The sequence below is a fragment of the Esox lucius genome, chromosome 14, assembly GCF_011004845.1.
Source record: "Esox lucius isolate fEsoLuc1 chromosome 14, fEsoLuc1.pri, whole genome shotgun sequence".
NCBI lineage: Eukaryota > Metazoa > Chordata > Actinopteri > Esociformes > Esocidae > Esox > Esox lucius.
The window spans coordinates 21187112-21206434 of record NC_047582.1 but is presented as its reverse complement, the minus strand read 5'-3'; the positions used below and the strand labels follow the sequence as shown (position 1 = coordinate 21206434).

Genomic DNA, 19323 nt, shown 5'->3' with positions numbered 1-19323 from the left:
ATGACATCCATTTGAATCCACTATAAACGAAAGTCGATGACTCAGCATCCTTGCCACACTGCCAAATCAGGGTATTGGGCTTCAACGACCACATGCGCGCCTGCGTGAATATATGAGGTGCGTATATAGGCTAACCTAATCAATATTGAGAATCAAGCTGTTATGTTAATTAGCTTCATCTATTGCACTACATTAATTGAAGTAAACCTTGTTAATCAAATTGACACGGGTATCCAAAGATATTTTTTATGACGGTTCTATAAGATTCATAAAACACACGTCCATAATAACCGCTAGATTTGAGTTAATAGTTAATTTAGTTAACCTTTAACCGAGAAGAACATGTTATTTTAAAATGACAGATATTTAGTCTTTAGGCTGAAGACAATGCCTCACCACGTCGTAGGCCTACCTATCTTGCTTGTGTTTGAGCTAGACATATTTTTCCAGTGATTTAGGCTGCTGTTAACTGTAGTTTCGATTAAACATTACCAAAAGACCCTCCATTGCCTAAAACATCCATGGACAGCAAGCATCGATATATTCTTATTCTGAAAGAATAGACCTACGCTGATTCTGTTTTACTACTCGGTTACAACACTCGATTCTGCCTAGCCTACAAGCATAGTTTAGGCAACTGTGAGTCAATTAGGCTAGGCACATGTGCTAAGGCGCATTACATCCTAAATAGGCTATGCGGATGAAAGCAATATAACCCGTATTGGCAAAGGTGTGTTGCCATTTCAATGCGGATTCCTTCTGTGTCTGTCCCTTTCCTCCATATACTCGACAGAACCTCCGCCATTATTTATCATAATAGCCAACTACAAATTAAGATTCGTCTGTACGTTCAGGCTTAATTTGAATCTTTAAACCTTAAGCATTATGTTCTATGCATCGTATTGCACAGGTGATCAATCATCCGGGTGAGTCATTGCAGAAATAGGGGAATCCCATTGGCGCTCAAGACTCAGCACTACTGATAAATCGTCAATTCCATTGAATTATATAATAACATGTTAGACAGTGTGGTTGACGTGGTGCCTAAACAAAAAAGAATAGCAAAAGAAATTGCCTTTGATTTAAACCGCATTGTAATCCCGCCCATTGAGGCGCAGACTGCATTTTCATTTCTGAAGTATGGGCGTATTTGTGTCTTTCTCGACCAAAGCACATTCTCATCCAGAGTTAGATTTTTAATTATTTATCACCGCAGCAACACGGAAACAGTAATGTCTTCATCGCTCTAGACCTAGGATTAATTGCGCAGCTATTGGCCCCTGGCTCATGCTGATCACCTCGGATGCACAATGGCAGTCTACATCAGCGCACAACAAACCAGCCGCATCCTTGAGGAAAAACACGCAGTCACACGGGTACATCCTCACCCTATCCGAAAAAAACGCACAGTGCATCCCATCAACGCGTATCAATGGATCTTATGTCCATCAAAGGGTCAAAAAGAATGTATTCATATAAAATGTTATTCTTACTTTCACCGACCACCGCCTTGAGTCCTATGGGTGCCATGATGCTCTTGAGTGTTAGACCGTATTCTATCCCTTGACTTCCTCCGTCTCCTTTGCAGTATTCCTCTCGTTTCTCTGCTCGACTGAATGTGCACAACTCACATCAAAGCGGACTGCAGACCTTCGATTGGAGACGTCACTGCGCATCGCTCCGCCCCCATATCAGTGGCTATATTAGCCTATTACCGGAGTGCCAGTGTCATTAAGCGTTTTTAATGTTTTATATCTTATTAATTGTTTATGTAGTGGATCTCTGTCATTGAGATTGAATAGGTAACCGAATGTAGGATATTGTTTGGCCTGTTTGCACTTGAAGGCTGTGTGTTTTATAGACAGGTCCATTTAGATTAATTTTATTCAGCTGATAGTTAAATTATGTTATTTCGCCTATACTAGCTGATCATTCAATTGTGTTATATCGCCTATACAATATGATGTAGGCTGTTGTTTAATCAGAATTGTCCATAAACCTTCAGGTGGACTTCTCACTATTACCTGCTTATTGTGTATTGGTCATAGATGAACAGGGATTAAAGCAGAAGACTGGGGACACACCCCTGGGGCCCCCTGCCTGTCTCAACCCCATACCTCTCAATCACCCACTCCCTAAAATTGCATTGTTGTAAAAGATAACTTCAAAGAAATAAATCTACATGACATGGTAGATGACTGTAGTTTAGCCCTGGCTATTGGGCTGTACACCATTTCAAATCCATTTGGACCAGATATAATCTCTGAACAGGGCCATTGACAGGGATCCTGGGCTCCTGGGAATACATATGCCTGGTCTTTCGCACATTCAAGTGCCCCAGTACAAAAGGCAATTGATAAAAATTGGATACAAACCCAGTAAATATTTAGAATTCTCCAGAAATAAGCCAATCATTTTATCCAGACCATTTTCTTTAAACGTAGAAGATGAAATTTTGAGACTTATTTTTTTTGGTAATGTAGCAGTGACCCACATAACAAAGTAATTGGGAACACACTTAAGACTTTTGATGGGAATGAAACTGAAATTATGATGGAAATGATAGAAATTGTGAATATGGATGTTCATATTTTTGTATGCAAATTCAGGCCATTTACCAAATGCCTTCTTAAGTATGTTATGTTATATCTGTAACAAAAAATTTAGTCACAATATTGCATTGAGGCCTTCTTCACTAGGCTGCGACTATTGTTTAAAAATAAAAACGTATTTGCATATGACAAAATACATTTGTTGTCAAATTTTGCTAATCGGTTTAATGCACGTCCATAAGCTTTTATGAGAAAAATATAAATTAGATCTATGAAAGAAAAATAAGATATTGACTTCAAATAGCATTTATTATCATTCTTATGTGGCACACAATGTTAAAGCAGTTTACTTGAAATAAATAGTGCACTTTAACAAGTAGCTTCAAAGTGGGATCAAGCCCCCCTTGCAGATGTTTGAAATCTTTTCTGTTCAGTGCTATTCCATATGCTTGAATACAATTTCTTTTTTTTTTTAATGAAATGGGTAAGAATACAATTATGAATGAACATTTCATAATAACGCCTACTGTAAATAAGAATACTAATAACAGCCTCTGCACTAATGTCTCCTTCCCAGGAGAGGGCGTGATCACTCTATTGGCAACCCTACTACACTACTGCTGGTTTTCAGGTCAAATGAATAAACATACTGCTGTAACAACCAAAACATGCTGTTGCACTTTTGTCAATTCATTGGAACATGTCCAACTACTTTTAATTTTCTGTTGAAGAATACGTTCCAGGAAGCGATCCCTGTCTGCTGGTGAAATTAGCATGGCTTAACATTAGCCAAGAATTGTTCTTAACAGATCCACAGGATGACATTTCCATTGCTATTCAAATGGCTGCAACACACCTGGAGAAGAGGAACAGCTATGCAAGAATACTGCTCACTGACTATACAGTAATTCAGCATTCAAGACTATTGTTTCCTCAAAACACGTCACCAAGCATGGAGCACTGAGTCTGATACCACCCTGTGGAACTGAAGCCTGGACGGTCTCATGGTACAACCTCTGTTTGAAGGGGGGGTTAGGGGGGGCGGTGTACCCAGCCTTCTGCTTTCATCCCTGTTCATCGACTGTATGACCAAACCCATCATCAGATTTCCAGACTAATCCTTGGTCGCAGGCCTGATAACCAAGGAGTAGGTAACCTAAAGGGAGAAGATGAACGAACTGGCACCGTGGTGCCAGGACAACAACTTCTCCCTCAATGTCAGCAAAAACAAAGTTGTTGTTGACGTTAGGAAGCAGTTGAGGGAACGCAATCCCATCAACATCAACAGAGAGTCAGCAGTTTTAAGTTCCTTTGTGTCCACATAACCAGCGACTTGTCCTGGTACATCATGGTAACCTGTGTTCTCTCAAAATACTGCAGCACCACAGATAGTCCTAACTGGCTGCCTCATTGCCCGGTATAGAAAATCCTCGGCACTTAACTGCATGTTTTTACTATGATTTCAGCTGATATGTGCTACTGCTATTATTATCGTTGCTGCTATTGTTGTTTAATTAATTTTCTATTTATCTTTCTTTTTTTCTTCCATTTCCACTGTGTATTCTATGCATATGTGTATTCTATGGATTTTATCCTGAAACAAAGACAATCAAAACAAGAGACGTTTTCATTGTTTTTGGATCCTACATAGTACTTCTGTCCAAACATTTTACTGAACACAGATTATAATTCATCCCATGCATTTTAAAGGGTAAAAATCAACACCATATTTTGTAATGACTGTTCAAAGTTGTGCTATGGAACACTACCGGTCTGCCGATCTACCACAGAGTTGAGATAGCAATTCTCCTTTAACCACACTGTTAAACTCCTGCCTAACAGTTAGGCGAAACCTTTCTTCCCAATTTTACCTTAGTTTCTGGCTAGTGACAATGACATGTTCACTTTGAATCTGTAACATTCCAAAACCTTGCGTTCGACCGAATGCGCCGCATATTATCAACCTAGAAGCCACACCCTTGAGGCTGAACAACACGTTGAACAAGTGATCGTTTTCAGAGGGTGTGTCTTATCGAATGAACCAGCCCACTCACAAACTTTTCAGCAGATGTAAACGCGACACGGTCGTCTGCAAATGTCTGTCAATCTAGGTTTTGTTCGCTTACCCGAGGATAAGCGAACTTGCTTTTGAAACATTGAATTCAAACCGGGGGAGGGCCAAGTGATACCCAGAAGGCTGTTGTGGCCTGTTTCTCCATCTCCTAAATTCAGAGAATCCACTTTTGCCCCTTTTCTGGGGTAGCTTTCTACGGGGATTGTTAGTTCATCACAGGGTCTGTAGCCATGGGAGATGTAATTTCAACTCACCTGGATGAGGGCAAGCGAGAGATGATTACAGGTAAGCTCTTCCTTTTCAATAAGAGTATTGAGTCAATTCCACTTTATACCCCGCTATTCCCTCTTGACTTGTTGCTTAATCTATTTGTGTAAAATGTTGCTTAATATATTTGTGTAAATTGTGAAGAGGGATGCAAGACAGTTGATTTCATCCGTCCCAACTCTGAAAAAGGTCTACATTCAGCATCCCCACGGTTAACATTGCTTTACATTGTTGCAATAAGTAACAACACACACAATGCCTCGCCAACGACGGAATTACATAAACGGATGATTTATCCTCTCGGCGACATCACAGTAAGGTTCCACCTGAGCTTAGAGGAGAGTGTTTTAATATTTGTCTGACGCGTAGGATACTCCAGTTTAGCTCTTAAATATAGCAGGCCCGGTCAAAGTTGTATGGTTAAAATAGTTAGCAAGATTAAGTTAGTTTTATTTTGGTTATTTAGTGGATATCTGTTTTTCTCTTGTTAATAGCTATTAGGCTTAGGATTAGACAAGTGATATAATCATTCAAGAGAGGATGGAGATACATGCCTTTTCTTTTTTATATTTGGTATTCAAGTTGACATTTTCCTCCTTAAAACACAAGGGAAAGCAATTGGATCCTCCCCTCAGACGTTACTAAAAAAATAAAGGAAACCGAGGAAAATCTGCAGTCAAGACATTCTGTTGCCTCTTTCGTTTTATTTGGTACATTATGTGCATATCAGCAGTACATTAAATTGGTCTTCCACAAAGCACAGTTCAATTAAATGCCCAACATATTTTAACATTTCATAAAGCTAGCTAATGTTATTCTGAATGACTAGATTTGGAGAAACTGGCCATGTCATGGAAGGCATGACTTATACGTCTGACAAGAGAACCTGGTATGATTTGTTTATCCATTATTAAACAAACATTATCTTGCATGAATACTTTTTTTAGATCATTGATTGTCAGTACTGCTTTGAATTTCTTTTCACAAAAATGTATATATTCAAATTTTTTGAGACGTGCTGTGCTGCTGAATCAGCCGACTTGCGTGTGGCAGTAGTTTGAGATTTTAATGGAGGTTCTGAAGTATAGAGGAAGTTTGTTTGTTTAACAAGGTATTAAAACATCTTACCCTAATCATCCCTTTCATTTCGTTGAATTAACTTATTTCACACATGAAGACTGCATGTTTGATTACCCACATCAAAACAATCAGGCCAGATTTGGGCCAGTCGAGCCCTAAATAAATCGGACCAACTTTGACCCTTGTCATCATCAAGTTTTGTATTTTCAGAGGTTCCAAAGACACACAATGCCACAGGGAAAATACATTTCTGAACACCTCTGGAAAATAGTTGAGTCATAATAGTCTGGAAAGGGTTACAAAGGTTCCTGGGCTCCATTGAACCACACAGACATTATCCAAACAGAGAAAGTTTGGCACGGTAGGAAATCCTCCCAGAAATGACTTTTCTGCCAATCTCTTCATGAGCATTGCTTAAAATGCAACTGTTTAATCCTCAAGAGCTCTGAAACTATGGGGGCAATACATTTTTCACTTTGGACACTGGATGTTGCATACCTCTGTTCAATACATATATGAAAATATGGTGTTTGTTCACTCAGGTTAACTTTTTTCTTTTCAACATCTGCCAAATCTGAACATGCCAATAATTTGTCATAGCACTGAGTTTCCTCTCAAATGCAAGAGAAGTGCATCAATGCTGATGAGAGAGGGGCAGAAACCAAACAGTATCTATTGCTTCTGAAGGAAAAGAAGGAAATAGAAGCAGGTGTGGGAGTGTATAGAAGGGAAAAACAGGTATGAACTTGCCTTTGGGGTGTTATGAAAAAAACTCCAGTCTAGTGCTAACACTGCCATGTTTTTATTTTCGTTCATCTTTTCCTTATTCCCCTCTAACAACTGATTTCTTTGAAATTCAGTTTTTCAGCAAATTATAAATGTAATATTTTGTAGGTTCCTCTCTACCCGTCATTGCATTCTGTATGTATGACTTTCTATTTATTCAAGTATAAGTGCATATCAGTATTATATTTGTTAGTCTTCTGTATATTCACCAGAAGTCCAGTGTTTTCCATTCATAGGTTATTCTCCATTTCTTTTAAAAATAGGGAACCAGTTTGTTTTCAGAACATCTATTTTCTGATCCAAACTCCCTCTTATTATTGTCTCTGTCACAGCACGACCAAACCCAGTGCTTCAGATTACAGCAGTGTGTGTACTTTTTGTGCATGTGGGTCCGTGTCCATTTCTGTGTGTGTTGTGGTCAGCTCTTTTACTTTGGGAGTACTGTTTGGAGTATTTGACCGTTCTGGGAGATGCCCATTCATTTGCTGTCAAGGCACATTCTCACCATCTGAATTATTTGAAACATGCACAGTTCTGTTTGTTTTCTTACTCCCTTTTTTGCTTAAATCAGGTGTCAGTGAATCTGTTGACCCTAGACCATCACTCCCTCAATTAATATAATATACACTGCAGAGCAGTGTGTTATGGTATACTACAGTAGGCCTATAGTCTCCATCCCAGTGACTGAGGTCCATTCAAGCTTCAGGATGTCTGGTGATTCCTAGACTTTTCCATTCAAAGTGTGGTTTTCCAGCTGATCTGCAACCAATGGAAACAGGAAAGGACATGTTCAATGGGCTCTGACTGCTGTATTACTCTCTTCCTTTTGCTCTCTGGGTAATTCTTCTTGAAACTAGAACAATGAAGAAGGGCTCCCATGTCGCACAGCTGTCATGAGGTGCTCCGCACAGTCAATATGTATGAGCCCTGATTGTGTCACAGGCGTGTGGCTGGGAGCCCCATGGGGCTGGTGCATGTTGGCAAGCATCACTACTTATCGCAACTCATATCGCTCTATCAACTCCCTCAGGTGGTTTGGGCAAATGAAAGCCAAACTGTAGTTGTTATTTGAAGGTGCCTGACCTCCCACACGCTGATCCATCTAGCTTCCTGGTTGAACGAGCAGGGTGAAAGACTAGGACTTAACCTAACTTAAGCTTAGCTTCAGCTGCAGCCCAACAGTGGGATGCAGGATGCTATGCTGCTAACTACTGCCGGCAAAATTACAAAAGATACCAACTAAATTGAGGACAAATGGGGAGATTTTTTTTTTATATAAATATAGTCTGTGGCGTTAAACGGTTGTCCAGACTAGATCAAATCCTTGAGTCAGCAAAGGTAAAAAAAAAAAAAGAAGGCTGTCTCTGAGCAAGGCAGTTTGTCTCCCTAGCTTGGTGTTCTACATAATCATCTATTTTCTACTAACGTGGTGAAGAAAGTGCAATGATGCAAGTAAAAGGAGGGCTGTGATTGGTTACATTGCCTATATCTCATTTTAAAATTGGCTGTTAATCCAAAAGTAACAGAGATCCCACTACGGAACTCTGACGTGCCGGATCTGCTGCTCTAGTGGAGATCTCTAACGGGTTGTGGCAAAAGCACACAGACGTGTTTCAAAAATACCAGTCAGGGGTTTGATATAACAGCATTTCAAATGCATTGCAACTGCGCTGTACTGCAACACAGTAAAGTATATTATTAAGAAATGGAGAGAAATGGCACAACTGGGAATCTGCCTAAAACAGGGCATCCACAAAAACAGAGCATCCAGGAACACCATTCCCACTGTGAAACTGTGTCCAACCTCAATCCAATTAAGAATATGTGGAAAGAGTTCAAAATTGCTATTCACCGAAAGTCCCCATCCAATTTGATGGAGAGCAGCAATTTAGCAAAGAAGTATGGGCTAAAACTGTTGAGTCCAGATGTGCAAAACTGGAAGAGACTTATCCAAATAGACTCATTGCTGTAAATGCTGCCTGGGCCAAATATTGACCAAAGTGAAAACTGAAAACCTATGCAATCAATTATTTTCTGCTTTGTATTTTAGAACAGTTTGTAGATTCCATTTTTCACTTTGACACATTGACTTTTTTTGTGTTGGTCTGAGGCAAAAACGAAATCAATCAAAAGTGAATACATTTTTATGTCATGTCCTAACACAACTAAATGTGGTATTCAAGCGTATTCCTCCCCTTGCACTTTATCAAGTACATTTCCTACAAAAGACCGTTCGATGGGTCATTACCATCCAAAGCATCACAGTACTTTCTATGAGTTTTCTCTTGGCACACAAACCAAGCACATGGAAGGTGCACTATGTGGTCTCTTTGTTTGGCCTTCATAGGACACCGCAGGTCTAACATACGTTGGATTTCTAGAAGTGTGAAGTCATGTGTGGGTGAATGTTTCAAAGTGCTCACACACATCACTGGAGATTTCTCAGATGCATGTTAGTATCTGGCTAGAGACTGTTAGCATCCATCCACTGACCATAGGATGTGACCACTAATTTAGGTTAATCATTCATTCCTGTGTGTTTGCAGCATTAAGCGTTTGGAAGGGGAGAGCTCTTTTAACGCAGTTCTGCCTCTTCTCATTCTGAATTCTCATTCTTGTAAATGTTCTAACACTTCATCGTTCCCCAGTCCTACTAGAGCATCTTTTTCTTTTTGAGATTAGACAAGAGAACTGATGCGCTAATGATGATGATGCATTTAACAAGGCCAGAGACACAATTCTGGAACATTATTGGAGTTACCAGATTCTTGCAACCCCAGACCAGCATGTAACATTAAACGGAGGAATCCTCAGCACGTATAATGTCTAAAACCCTCATCATGCATTCAGTGCTTTACAAAAGTGTGTGAATAGGTTTGAGTTTACAGGATATACCCTAGACACCCCTTCACTCTGCCTGTCCTTCCTATCTTGTTGTCGAGATTGTCCTTCCTCCACTTCTACTCCCAAGCTGCTCTTTATTTTCCTGGGGTGTGTACCATCTCAGCTTCAGTGTCATGTCAGAGTTGAGAGCAGGGAAATGCCACAACCTAACCCTAACTGGACTGCAAGGAGTTTTTAGGAAATGTTGAAAAAGTCCTTTTCAGAAACACAGCCATTCTATTTTTCTGTAACACTTTACATTATGATGCGTGATTCTCCATATTAGGGTGGCCAAATTCTTTCCTGAAATTCCACAGTTTTCTAGAAGTCTCTGTTGGTGGATTCAAGGATTGTTCCATCCAGATTCTTGCAACCCTACTTTATGTAATGTGTAATGTGCTAAAAATACAGAATAGTGACTCCACCACTATTTAAGGCTCTTATAGGCTTGACTGGAACTAAAAGTGTTCAACCGCAACCATTATTATCTCTTGAAGTAATTTATTGTACAACCATTATATACCATTATATGTTGAGTTCCACCTTGAATGCAGCCTTGTGTTGAACACCGCTCTTGACTTCCTATCGTCCCTTTTAAGGACATGTGAAGAGTCATTTGAATGTTATGGCTAAGGCCTTTTCATATACATGTGATAATGGTGGTAAACATACTGGAGGGTTAATACCCTGGAGTCCAGGACGAGAAACCCTGTTGGCCCAACACAACGCGCCCTTTGGGAACATGCTGCTCTTAGACAAATCCTCTGATCTTACGAATCACATTAGTGACGTCATGCTTCCCTGTCTCTCTCGGGTGTACGAGCCGCGTTGTGTCTGTTTTGCAAGGGTTATCACTGACGGTCACCTCCCCCCACAGATCGTACCGGCCAGGTGATGAGGGAGTTTGGCCGTGTGTACAAGCAGCAGTATGCAGTGGCCCTGTTCAACAGCGTCCGCTTCGACATAGAGGGTGGAGCGGGGCCCCAGTCGCAGCTCCTGCATCGGCAGGCAAGTCCCACTCATCCACTCCTCCGTTGCCGTTCCTGTCATCCATTCTCCCGCTCCTTCTGTCTACGACGTTTATTCAGTTATGTCCCCTTCCTCTCTATTCACAGTAGTCCCATCTGCATCTGTCCATCCACCCTTTATCTCTTTTCCTATAATCCCATTTTTAAGCTTTTATCTCGGCGCGTGAGGTGTGTTTTACACTCCGGCAGTCAACATGCTAAGGACGCACACTGCAGATGGAGAAACGGATCAGCCTGCTCTATTCTAGTGTCGTTTAGTTGTGGCACAATATCTCTCGTCCACTTCGAGAAAGTAGGGCACATTTCACACTTGAACAAACAGTGGGGGTTCAGGGGAATGTCTGTCCTCCTCGGTACCCTGAGCGCTGCCCGGGGTAATGACACTCACGCATACTTACACACACATTCATTCACTCCGGGAAACGGATCATATAAAAACCTGTTCTAATTCAAACACTGGGGCACTAATGCACCACAGAGCACATCCAGTCAGCCAACTCTGCTCTGCTCCATCCCTCTCTCCCCCTCCTTCCTCCCTCTGCCTGGATTAAGGTGAGTTGCAGTATTGGATGTACTGGAAAAACAAAGGGGCTGGTGTGTGTTTTTGTAGATAGTGTGGCACACGTGCTCCCGACCACGCCTTCACCAGTCAGACCCTGCTGAATGTCTCAGCTGGAGCTTCATTCCCCCTACAGTGTCAGGAAGATGTTTCCCCTCAAACCCAGTAGGTTCTTCTCTGTAACCAGAGCAGACCTAACGGGGATGTGCTATGGCGATGTGAGATCAGTTCCGGAGTAGAGTGTCCCTGCCTGCTGAGCTGGAGCCTGTCCAGAAGATAATCATTCTGGGAGGGTCACACACCACCTACTTGAAAGGCCTTGAAACTCTCTGACGTCCAGCCATGGACTGCTGACTGAAGTCCATATGCCTGACATTTGCTAAATCCCTGCAGAACTCTCATTTTGCGTACTTTCTACCCCCGGTCAGTGAGAATATTACTATTCAAACTGAACACCTCCAGGAAACGCACAGGTTGCTAATGCTCATTCCATTCTTCACAAGCCAAGGGGCCTGTCCAATGTTATCAATGTAGTATTGTTGTTTAAAGTAAATTGCAACTGTACCTGCTTATCTACATCTAGAATGTACAATAAGTATCAGCTCTTGCAGCACTAATGCTAACAATGTTTATTTTGATGTGGTAGGACCCTCTGGAAGACAGCTCCATCTTCTCTGGGAGTCTTTTCCAATACCTGGAGGAGAACAAGAAATGGAGGAACCGCTTTGTCTTTGTGGCTAACACATACAACATCTGCTTCTATGAGAACAAAGTGGTGAGGGGGTTTGGAGAACTGAAACATACTATTTTCTTGCTTGAGGGTTTTTTACTTCCATAACCATAACCAGTTCCATTTCCCGCTAGTCTGATTTGTCATTTGTGTCATCACTCGTTAAACAGGGGTTGTTTGGTTCTGAGCTCTTTGTTTACCTCTCCTTTATTCTGTCCTCTTTGATAGGCACATGAGAGGGGTCTGCACCCTAAAGGAACTATCAGCTGTGCTGGATACAAAGCCCTGACTTCAATGGATGAGTATCTGGAGCTGGTTGACGCCAGCCTTCCAGGTGACCTATGATGTGTTTAAACCAGCTGATCATTAGCATTGTTGGATGGTGGCTGTTCGAACTACACCCGATGTTACTAGCGGAAGCACCCAGTGTTGCTGGCGAAAGCACCCGAATTTGTTGGCGTTACACCTCAATGTTGGCACGGGCATAGGGTGGTGACGCCGGGCCTTTGTACCCAGTGAATATAATTAAAATGAGTCTATAACCTGTGAAAAATCCATATGGTAACATACTTTTTACGTTTTGATAATACAGTACATCATATCATTATGACCATATTTTAATACCTTGCATTCATAGCTTGATCTTTTTTAAGAATTTGTTTTTATTGCTTTTATTTACACAAAATAAGTAGTTTTTTCATGTCTCTCCGTTGTCTTTCTGCAGCAGGGATGCTCTGTGTTGAGCAATATGTTGGAAACACTGAATCAAATAAAATCACAGGGTTGAGTCACAGGAATCATGACCTATAGTATTCGATACACTGCCGATTTTGCAGGTTTTCCTACTTACAAAGCATGTAGAGGTCTGTAATTTTTAGCATAGGTAAACTTAAACTGTGAGAGATGGAATCTAAAAAGAAATCCAGAAAATCACATTGTATGATTTTTTTAAAAATAATTAATTTGCATTTTATTGCATGACATGAGTATTTGATCACCTTCCAACCAGTAAGAATTCCGGCTCTCACAGACCTGTTAGGTTTTCTTTAAGAAGCCCTCCTGTTCTCCACTCATTACCTGTATTAACTGCACCTGTTTGAACTCGTTACCTGTATAAAAGACACCTGTCCACTCACTCAATCAAACAGATTCCAACCTCTCCACAATGGCCAAGACCAGAGAGCTTTGTAAGGAAATCAAGGATAAATTGTAGACCTGCACAAGGCTGTGATGGGCTACAGGACAATAGGCAGGCAGGTCAATCTCACTTGGTCTGGGGCTCCATGCAAGATCTCACCTCGTGGGGCATCAATGATCATGAGGAAGGTGAGGGATCAGCCCAGAAATACACGGCAGGACCTGGTCAATGACCTGAAGAGAGCTGGGACCACAGTCTCAAAGAAAACCATTAGTAACATACTACGCCATCATGGATTAAAATCCTGCAGCGCACGCAAGGTCCCCCTGCTGAAGCCAGCGCATGTCGAGGCCCATCTGAAGTTTGCCAATGACCATCTGGATGATCCAGAGGAGGAATGGGAGAAGGTCATGTGGTCTGATGAGACAAAAATTGAGCTTTTTGGTCTAAACTCCACTTGCCGTGTTTGGAGGAAGAAGAAGGATGAGTACAACCCCAAGAACACCATCCCAACTGTGAAGCATGGAGGTTGAAACATCATTCTTTGGGGATGCTTTTCTGCAAAGGGGACAGGACGACTGCACCGTATTGAGGGGAGGATGGATGGGGCCATGTATCGTGAGATCTTGGCCAACAACCTCCTTCCCTCAGTAAGAGCATTGAAGATGGGTCGTGGTTGGGGCTTCCAGCATGACAACGACCTGAAACACACAGCCAGGGCAACTAAGGAGTGGCTCCATAAGAAGCATCTCAAGGTCCTGGAGTGGCCTAGCCAGTCTCCAGACCTGAATCCAATAGAACATCTTTGGAGGGAGCTGAAAGTCTGTATTGCCCAGCGACAGCCCCGAAACCTGAAGGATCTGGAGAAGGTCTGTTTGGAGGAGTGGGCCAAAATCCCTGCTGCAGTGTGTGCAAACCTGGTCAAGAACTACAGGAAACGTATGATCTCTGTAATTGCACACAGGTTTCTGTACCAAATATTAAGTTCTGCTTTTCTGATGTATCAAATACTTATGTCATGCAATACAATGCAAATTAATTACTTAAAGATCATACAATGTGATTTTCTGGATTTTAGTTTTAGATTCCGTCACTCACAGTTGAAGAGTACCTATGATAAAATTAGAAACACTGCCGATTTTGCAGGATATCAAATACTTGTTCTCCCCACTGTAAATCAGCACCTACTGTACGTTTTTCATGATAATGTCAAGCATTGAAAATCCCAGCCCTAATATAAACATCAATGTTTTAGGTATCAAGGCTAAGGTGGGCAGTGGCCCGTTTGTGAAGTGTGCAACCCAGTTCCCCCTGATCCTGTGGCACCCATACGCCCGGAACCACTACTTCTGTGTGTTGACGGAGAAGGAGCAGAAGAAGTGGCACGCTGTGCTCCAAGACTGTGTCAGACACAGCAACAATGGTGAGGAGCTGGATGAACCCAACTAAACCCCACACTGTCTGACACACACACATTTACTGTCAGAATACACCTCCTCCAAGTTTACAATGACACTTTGACTCTCCCTCAGCTCCACCCTAACCAATTACAGCTCTTCTGCCTCACTGCCATTTTTCAAAACAGTGACATGTGTGTGTGTGTGTGTGTGTCGTTGTGAGCGTTTGCATACCATTTCACTGAGCTGGTCTGTCAGGGTGAAACATAGCTGGGCAGGAATGTGTTATTGTCTTGGGCAACCTTCCAAATGGCACCCTGTTCGTAATGTAGGGCACTACTTTTATCAAATCTGGAAGGGCCTCATGGAGAAAATAGGGTGCTATTTGGAAAGTGCTATCCTTATCTGATGATGTTTTGACTGGGTGGGGTGCTGCTCTGGAGTTGTAGGGTGTGGCCTTACTCTTTAGGAATCCAATCAACATTTGAGATATTTCCTACCCCAGATAAATACAAACCCATTTGGTACCTGATTAGGTGAACTTGTCTAGTAGGGGACCCAAATATTTCTTGTCCTCACGCACATTCATGGAGATGGTATGGGAGGCAAAGAAAAGGGACACAGCTGGAGAGTTCCAGACCTAGTTTGCATCTCTGGGTCACTGTGCGCTCAAATCTACAATTAGATGCCACACCCATGTCAATATACTATTTGGAAAGAGGCAGCCATACATTTATTTTGAGAGCAACCAAAAAACAGCAGTTGTTTTTCTAAATATGGTCAGATGAGAGAAGAATAGAGCACTTCTCGCCATGCATATCAGTGGTGGGTTTGGCCTTTATATATATATATATATACAGTATCTCACAAAAGTGAGTACACCCCTTACAATTTTGTAAATATTTGAGTGTATTTTTCATGTGACAACACTAAAGAAATGACACTTTGCTACAATGTAAAGTAGTATGTACAGCTCGTATAACAGTGTAAATTTGCTGTCTCCTCAAAATAACTCAACACACAGCCATTAATGTCTAAACCGCTGGCAACAAAAGTGAGTACACACCTAAGTGAAAATGTCAAAATTGGGCCCAATTAGCCATTTTCCCTCCCTGGTGTCATGTGACTCGTTAGTGTTACAAGGTCTCAGGTGTGAATGGGGAACAGGTGTGTTAAATTTGGTGTCATCTCTCTCACACTCCCTCATACTGGTCACTGGAAGTTCAACATGGCACCTCATGGCAAAGAACTCTCTGAGATCGGATCTGAAAAAAAGAATTGTTGCTCTACTTAAAGAGAGCCTAGGCTATAAGAAGATTGCCAAGACCCTGAAACTTAGCTGCAGCACGGTGGCCAAGACCATACAGCGGTTTAACAAGACAGGTTCCATTCAGAACAGGCCTCGCCATGGTCGACCAAAGAAGTTTAGTGCACATGCTCAGCGTCATATCCAGAGGTTGTCTTTGGGAAATGGAGGTATGAGTGCTGCTAGCATTGCTGCAGAGGTTGAAGAGGTGGGGTGCTCAGCCTGTCAGTGCTCAGACCATACGACACACCCTGCATCAAATTGGTCTGCATGGCTGTTGTCCCAGAAGGAAGCCTCTTCTAAAGATGGTGCACAAGAAAGCCCGCAAACAGTTTGCTGAAGGCAAGAAGATTAAGGACATGGATTACTGGAACCATGTCCTGTGGTCTGATGAGACTAAGATAAACTTATTTGGTTCAGATGGTTTCAAGCGTGTGTGGTGGCAACCAGGTGAGGAGTACAAAGACAAGTGTGTCTTGCCTACAGTCAAGCATGTTGGTGGGAGTGTCATGGTCTAGGGCTGCATGAGTGCTGACGACACTGGGGAGCTACAGTTCTTTGAGGGAACCATGAATGCCAACATGTACTGTGACAGACTGAAGCTGACTATGATCCCTTCCCTTCAGAGACTGGGCCGCAGGGCAGTATTCCAACATGATAACGTCCCCAAACACACCTCCAAGACGACCACTGCCTTGCTAAAGAAGCTGAGGGTAAAGGTGATGGACTGGCCAAGCATGTCTCCAGACCTAAACCCTATTGAGCATCTGTGGGGCATCCTCAAACGGAAGGTGGAGGAGCACAAGTTCTCGAACATCCACCAGCTCCGTCATGTCGTCATGGATGAGTGGACGAGGACTCCAGTGGCAACCTGTGACGCTCTGGTGAACTCTATGCTCCAGCGTTAAGGCAGTGCTGGAAAATGATGCTGGCCGCACAAAATATTGACTCTTTGGGCCCAGTTTGGACATTTTCACTTAGGGGTGTACTCAATTTTGTTGCCAGCAGTTTAGACATTAATGGATCTGTGTTGTGTTATTCTGATGGGACAGCAAATTTACACTGTTATACAAGCTGTACACTCACTACTTTACATTGTAGCAAAGTGTCATTTCTTCAGTATTGTCACATGAAAAGATATACTCAAATATTTACAAAAATGTGAGGGGTGTACTCACTTTTGTGAGATACTGTATGTATTGACAAACTCCTACTTACAGTACAATACAGTGTTCAAACGGTGTCTTCCGTGTTATGGGGATGTTTTGCTTCTACTGATTCTGAGGCCCTTGTCAATCCTTTACAGTCATGGCAATTGGCCTGTGTGGATAGGGCTACATCTAAAGAGACATAGAAATTTACAGAATGAATATGACCTCTACCATGCCAATGTAGCTATTGAAAATGTATTGTTTGGAGATGATGGGGAAACTGATTAGACCCACGTTAAGGACACAACAGTTCACCTGACACACTGAATCTTAACTGTTGATTTTATGTGCATTTGACATGTACTATACTTTTTGCCACATTTTGTCATTACAATACCAAAAAAGAATATTCCTGGAAAATGCGGGTTAAGCTCAACCTAGGAAAATGCATGACTTGGGAGGAGTAACTAAGAGTTTCACATTTCCAAAAACCCTCCCTGGGTCAAAAATTACTACCTGGGTCAAGTGGGCATAACTTCAATGCTTTTTCTATTGCCAACATAACTAGATAATAAAATTAAAGTGTTGGACTATCACACAGCATTTCAGTCCAGTCTGCATCCAGATGTGTATTCCACAGCAGCTTTACAATAGGCATAAATGTCCCAGTAGGCAGTTCCTATACCCATATTAATAATATCCAACGATCTGGCTAGATTCTGTATGGACTAATGTTCTAAAAGCAGTCTCAATGTAGTCTCCATTTTATAAAACATTTGTGAAAAATCAGTCTGAAGTTGTCAGTGGTTATCACCAAGACCAAACCATTGGAGCTACAAACTCCTAAGTAACTCCATTTGAATCAGGAAAGTCTCTGCACATGGACATCTTTGTTTTGCAGTAAGATGCCCACAAGCCATCCTATCAAATAAAAGCTAAGGAATCAGTGGAAATGCACCATCATCAGGTGCACTTACTAATACATTCCTAAAATATAACCGGTTGGAGCTAAAGAATAATAGAAATATGGTCAGTATTCAATAAAATCTCTGGAACAACAAGGTGTTTACAGTACTAAGGGTAAAACCAGTATGCTGCGGGAAAATGAGAGTAATAAAAACAATAGTTTCCCCCATCTTCTGGAAACAAAATGGTCAAAGCAGTAAATAATTAAAGAAAATCCACATTTTATATAAAAATGCGTTGAATCATTTATGAAGAATTATTCTAAATGCACTTTCATTGTCATTTAAAACAATTTTCCATAGTTTCTTTCAGGAAGGAAGTTCCTAATCCCTATTTAAAAAAATACTTTGTGTGAGATATACAGTATGACCAATATACCACTATTAAGGGCTGCATCCAGATGCATTGCTTCATATTTACACACTGCCTTTAGCCATGTTATTATTTATAATATTATTACAGAATGAGGGGGAAAGAAGGAAGAGGAAGATAAATTATGAATTATTCTCCTAAGCTTACATTTAAGAGGGAACCGTTTTTGGCAAATCTCTGATTTGAACTTTGCCAGTGACATCTCTGGCACTTTTGTAGGCTACATTGAATTGTTCTACGAGCTTGGCTCCTTCACTTGCTTTGCTTGGTCCTGCCTCTGAAAGCTTATACTTATCTGGTAAAACCTAGGTTTGCTACTGTTGTTGTATAGCTTTGGAATCTCATTCTTAATCTGAGGCGATGCAGTTACAGAATTGTAATTTCCCACGAAACCGACACGAGTACACATTGCAGGACAACAGTGATTCACATTACCGTTTTATGAAACTAGGGGGAATCTATAGAGTTCACCATTTTGTAATATCATTGATGCATCTAATAATAAACGACGCATCACTTAACACCGCTAACTCAGCTGCACGTTGTCTAATGTGTTTTACCCTTAACAAACATGATCCAGATCTCCAGACATTCCCCCCATGTTGGCCCCTTTGCAGTCAATAAAGTCGCAGGACTTCCTCAGCCTACCTGTCCAGGCCTGCTAGTCCTCCAGTCAGACAAGACATTCCAGCTGTGAGGGAGCTGTATAGGAACGGCTCATTAACAGTTCAAAAGATTTATGTTCTACCCGTGGATTTTAAAGCTAGCAATAGTTACAACTGACAGTCATTTTAGATAGAATATACAGTATTTATGAATGATATAATTTGATGGTGATGGTTTTATTAGTGGCTTATTATGATTGCATCATCAGATCCTTGTTCTTTGGTCTGCAGAGCAAATGTATTCCCTGTGGGCGTATTGAGGAAGGCCAGACCCTGGTAGCCCCTATTCCATCTGTAATTCATGGTTTTAGGGAGGGACCTTCACCCCTAGCAATATAACTGAACAGCACAAGCTTTTCTCCTAGGGGC

At 41.6% G+C, this 19323-nt stretch overlaps 2 protein-coding genes across 3 annotated transcripts in view; one reads left to right on the top strand and one right to left on the bottom strand.

The window, feature by feature from the left end:
* The window catches only part of stxbp1a (syntaxin binding protein 1a), a 28354-nt gene extending 26712 nt beyond the window's left edge, over positions 1-1642 (bottom strand). The window contains exon 1 of one of the 2 annotated variants that reach the window (XM_010877650.4): positions 1494-1642. In XM_010877650.4, the coding sequence (XP_010875952.1) occupies positions 1494-1530 (37 nt within the window). In that variant the 5' untranslated portion in view covers positions 1531-1642. The remainder of the gene's footprint in view (positions 1-1493) is intronic. The other variant, XM_010877651.4, reaches the window with a different exon arrangement.
* A 2925-nt stretch (positions 1643-4567) lies between these two features.
* niban2a (niban apoptosis regulator 2a) overlaps positions 4568-19323 on the top strand; it is a 32656-nt gene continuing 17900 nt past the window's right edge. Inside the window, exons 1-5 of the mRNA XM_010877652.5 lie at positions 4568-4911; positions 10520-10650; positions 11876-12004; positions 12188-12293; positions 14353-14520. Coding sequence (XP_010875954.2) covers positions 4857-4911; positions 10520-10650; positions 11876-12004; positions 12188-12293; positions 14353-14520 — 589 coding nt within the window. The 5' untranslated portion in view covers positions 4568-4856. The remainder of the gene's footprint in view (positions 4912-10519; positions 10651-11875; positions 12005-12187; positions 12294-14352; positions 14521-19323) is intronic.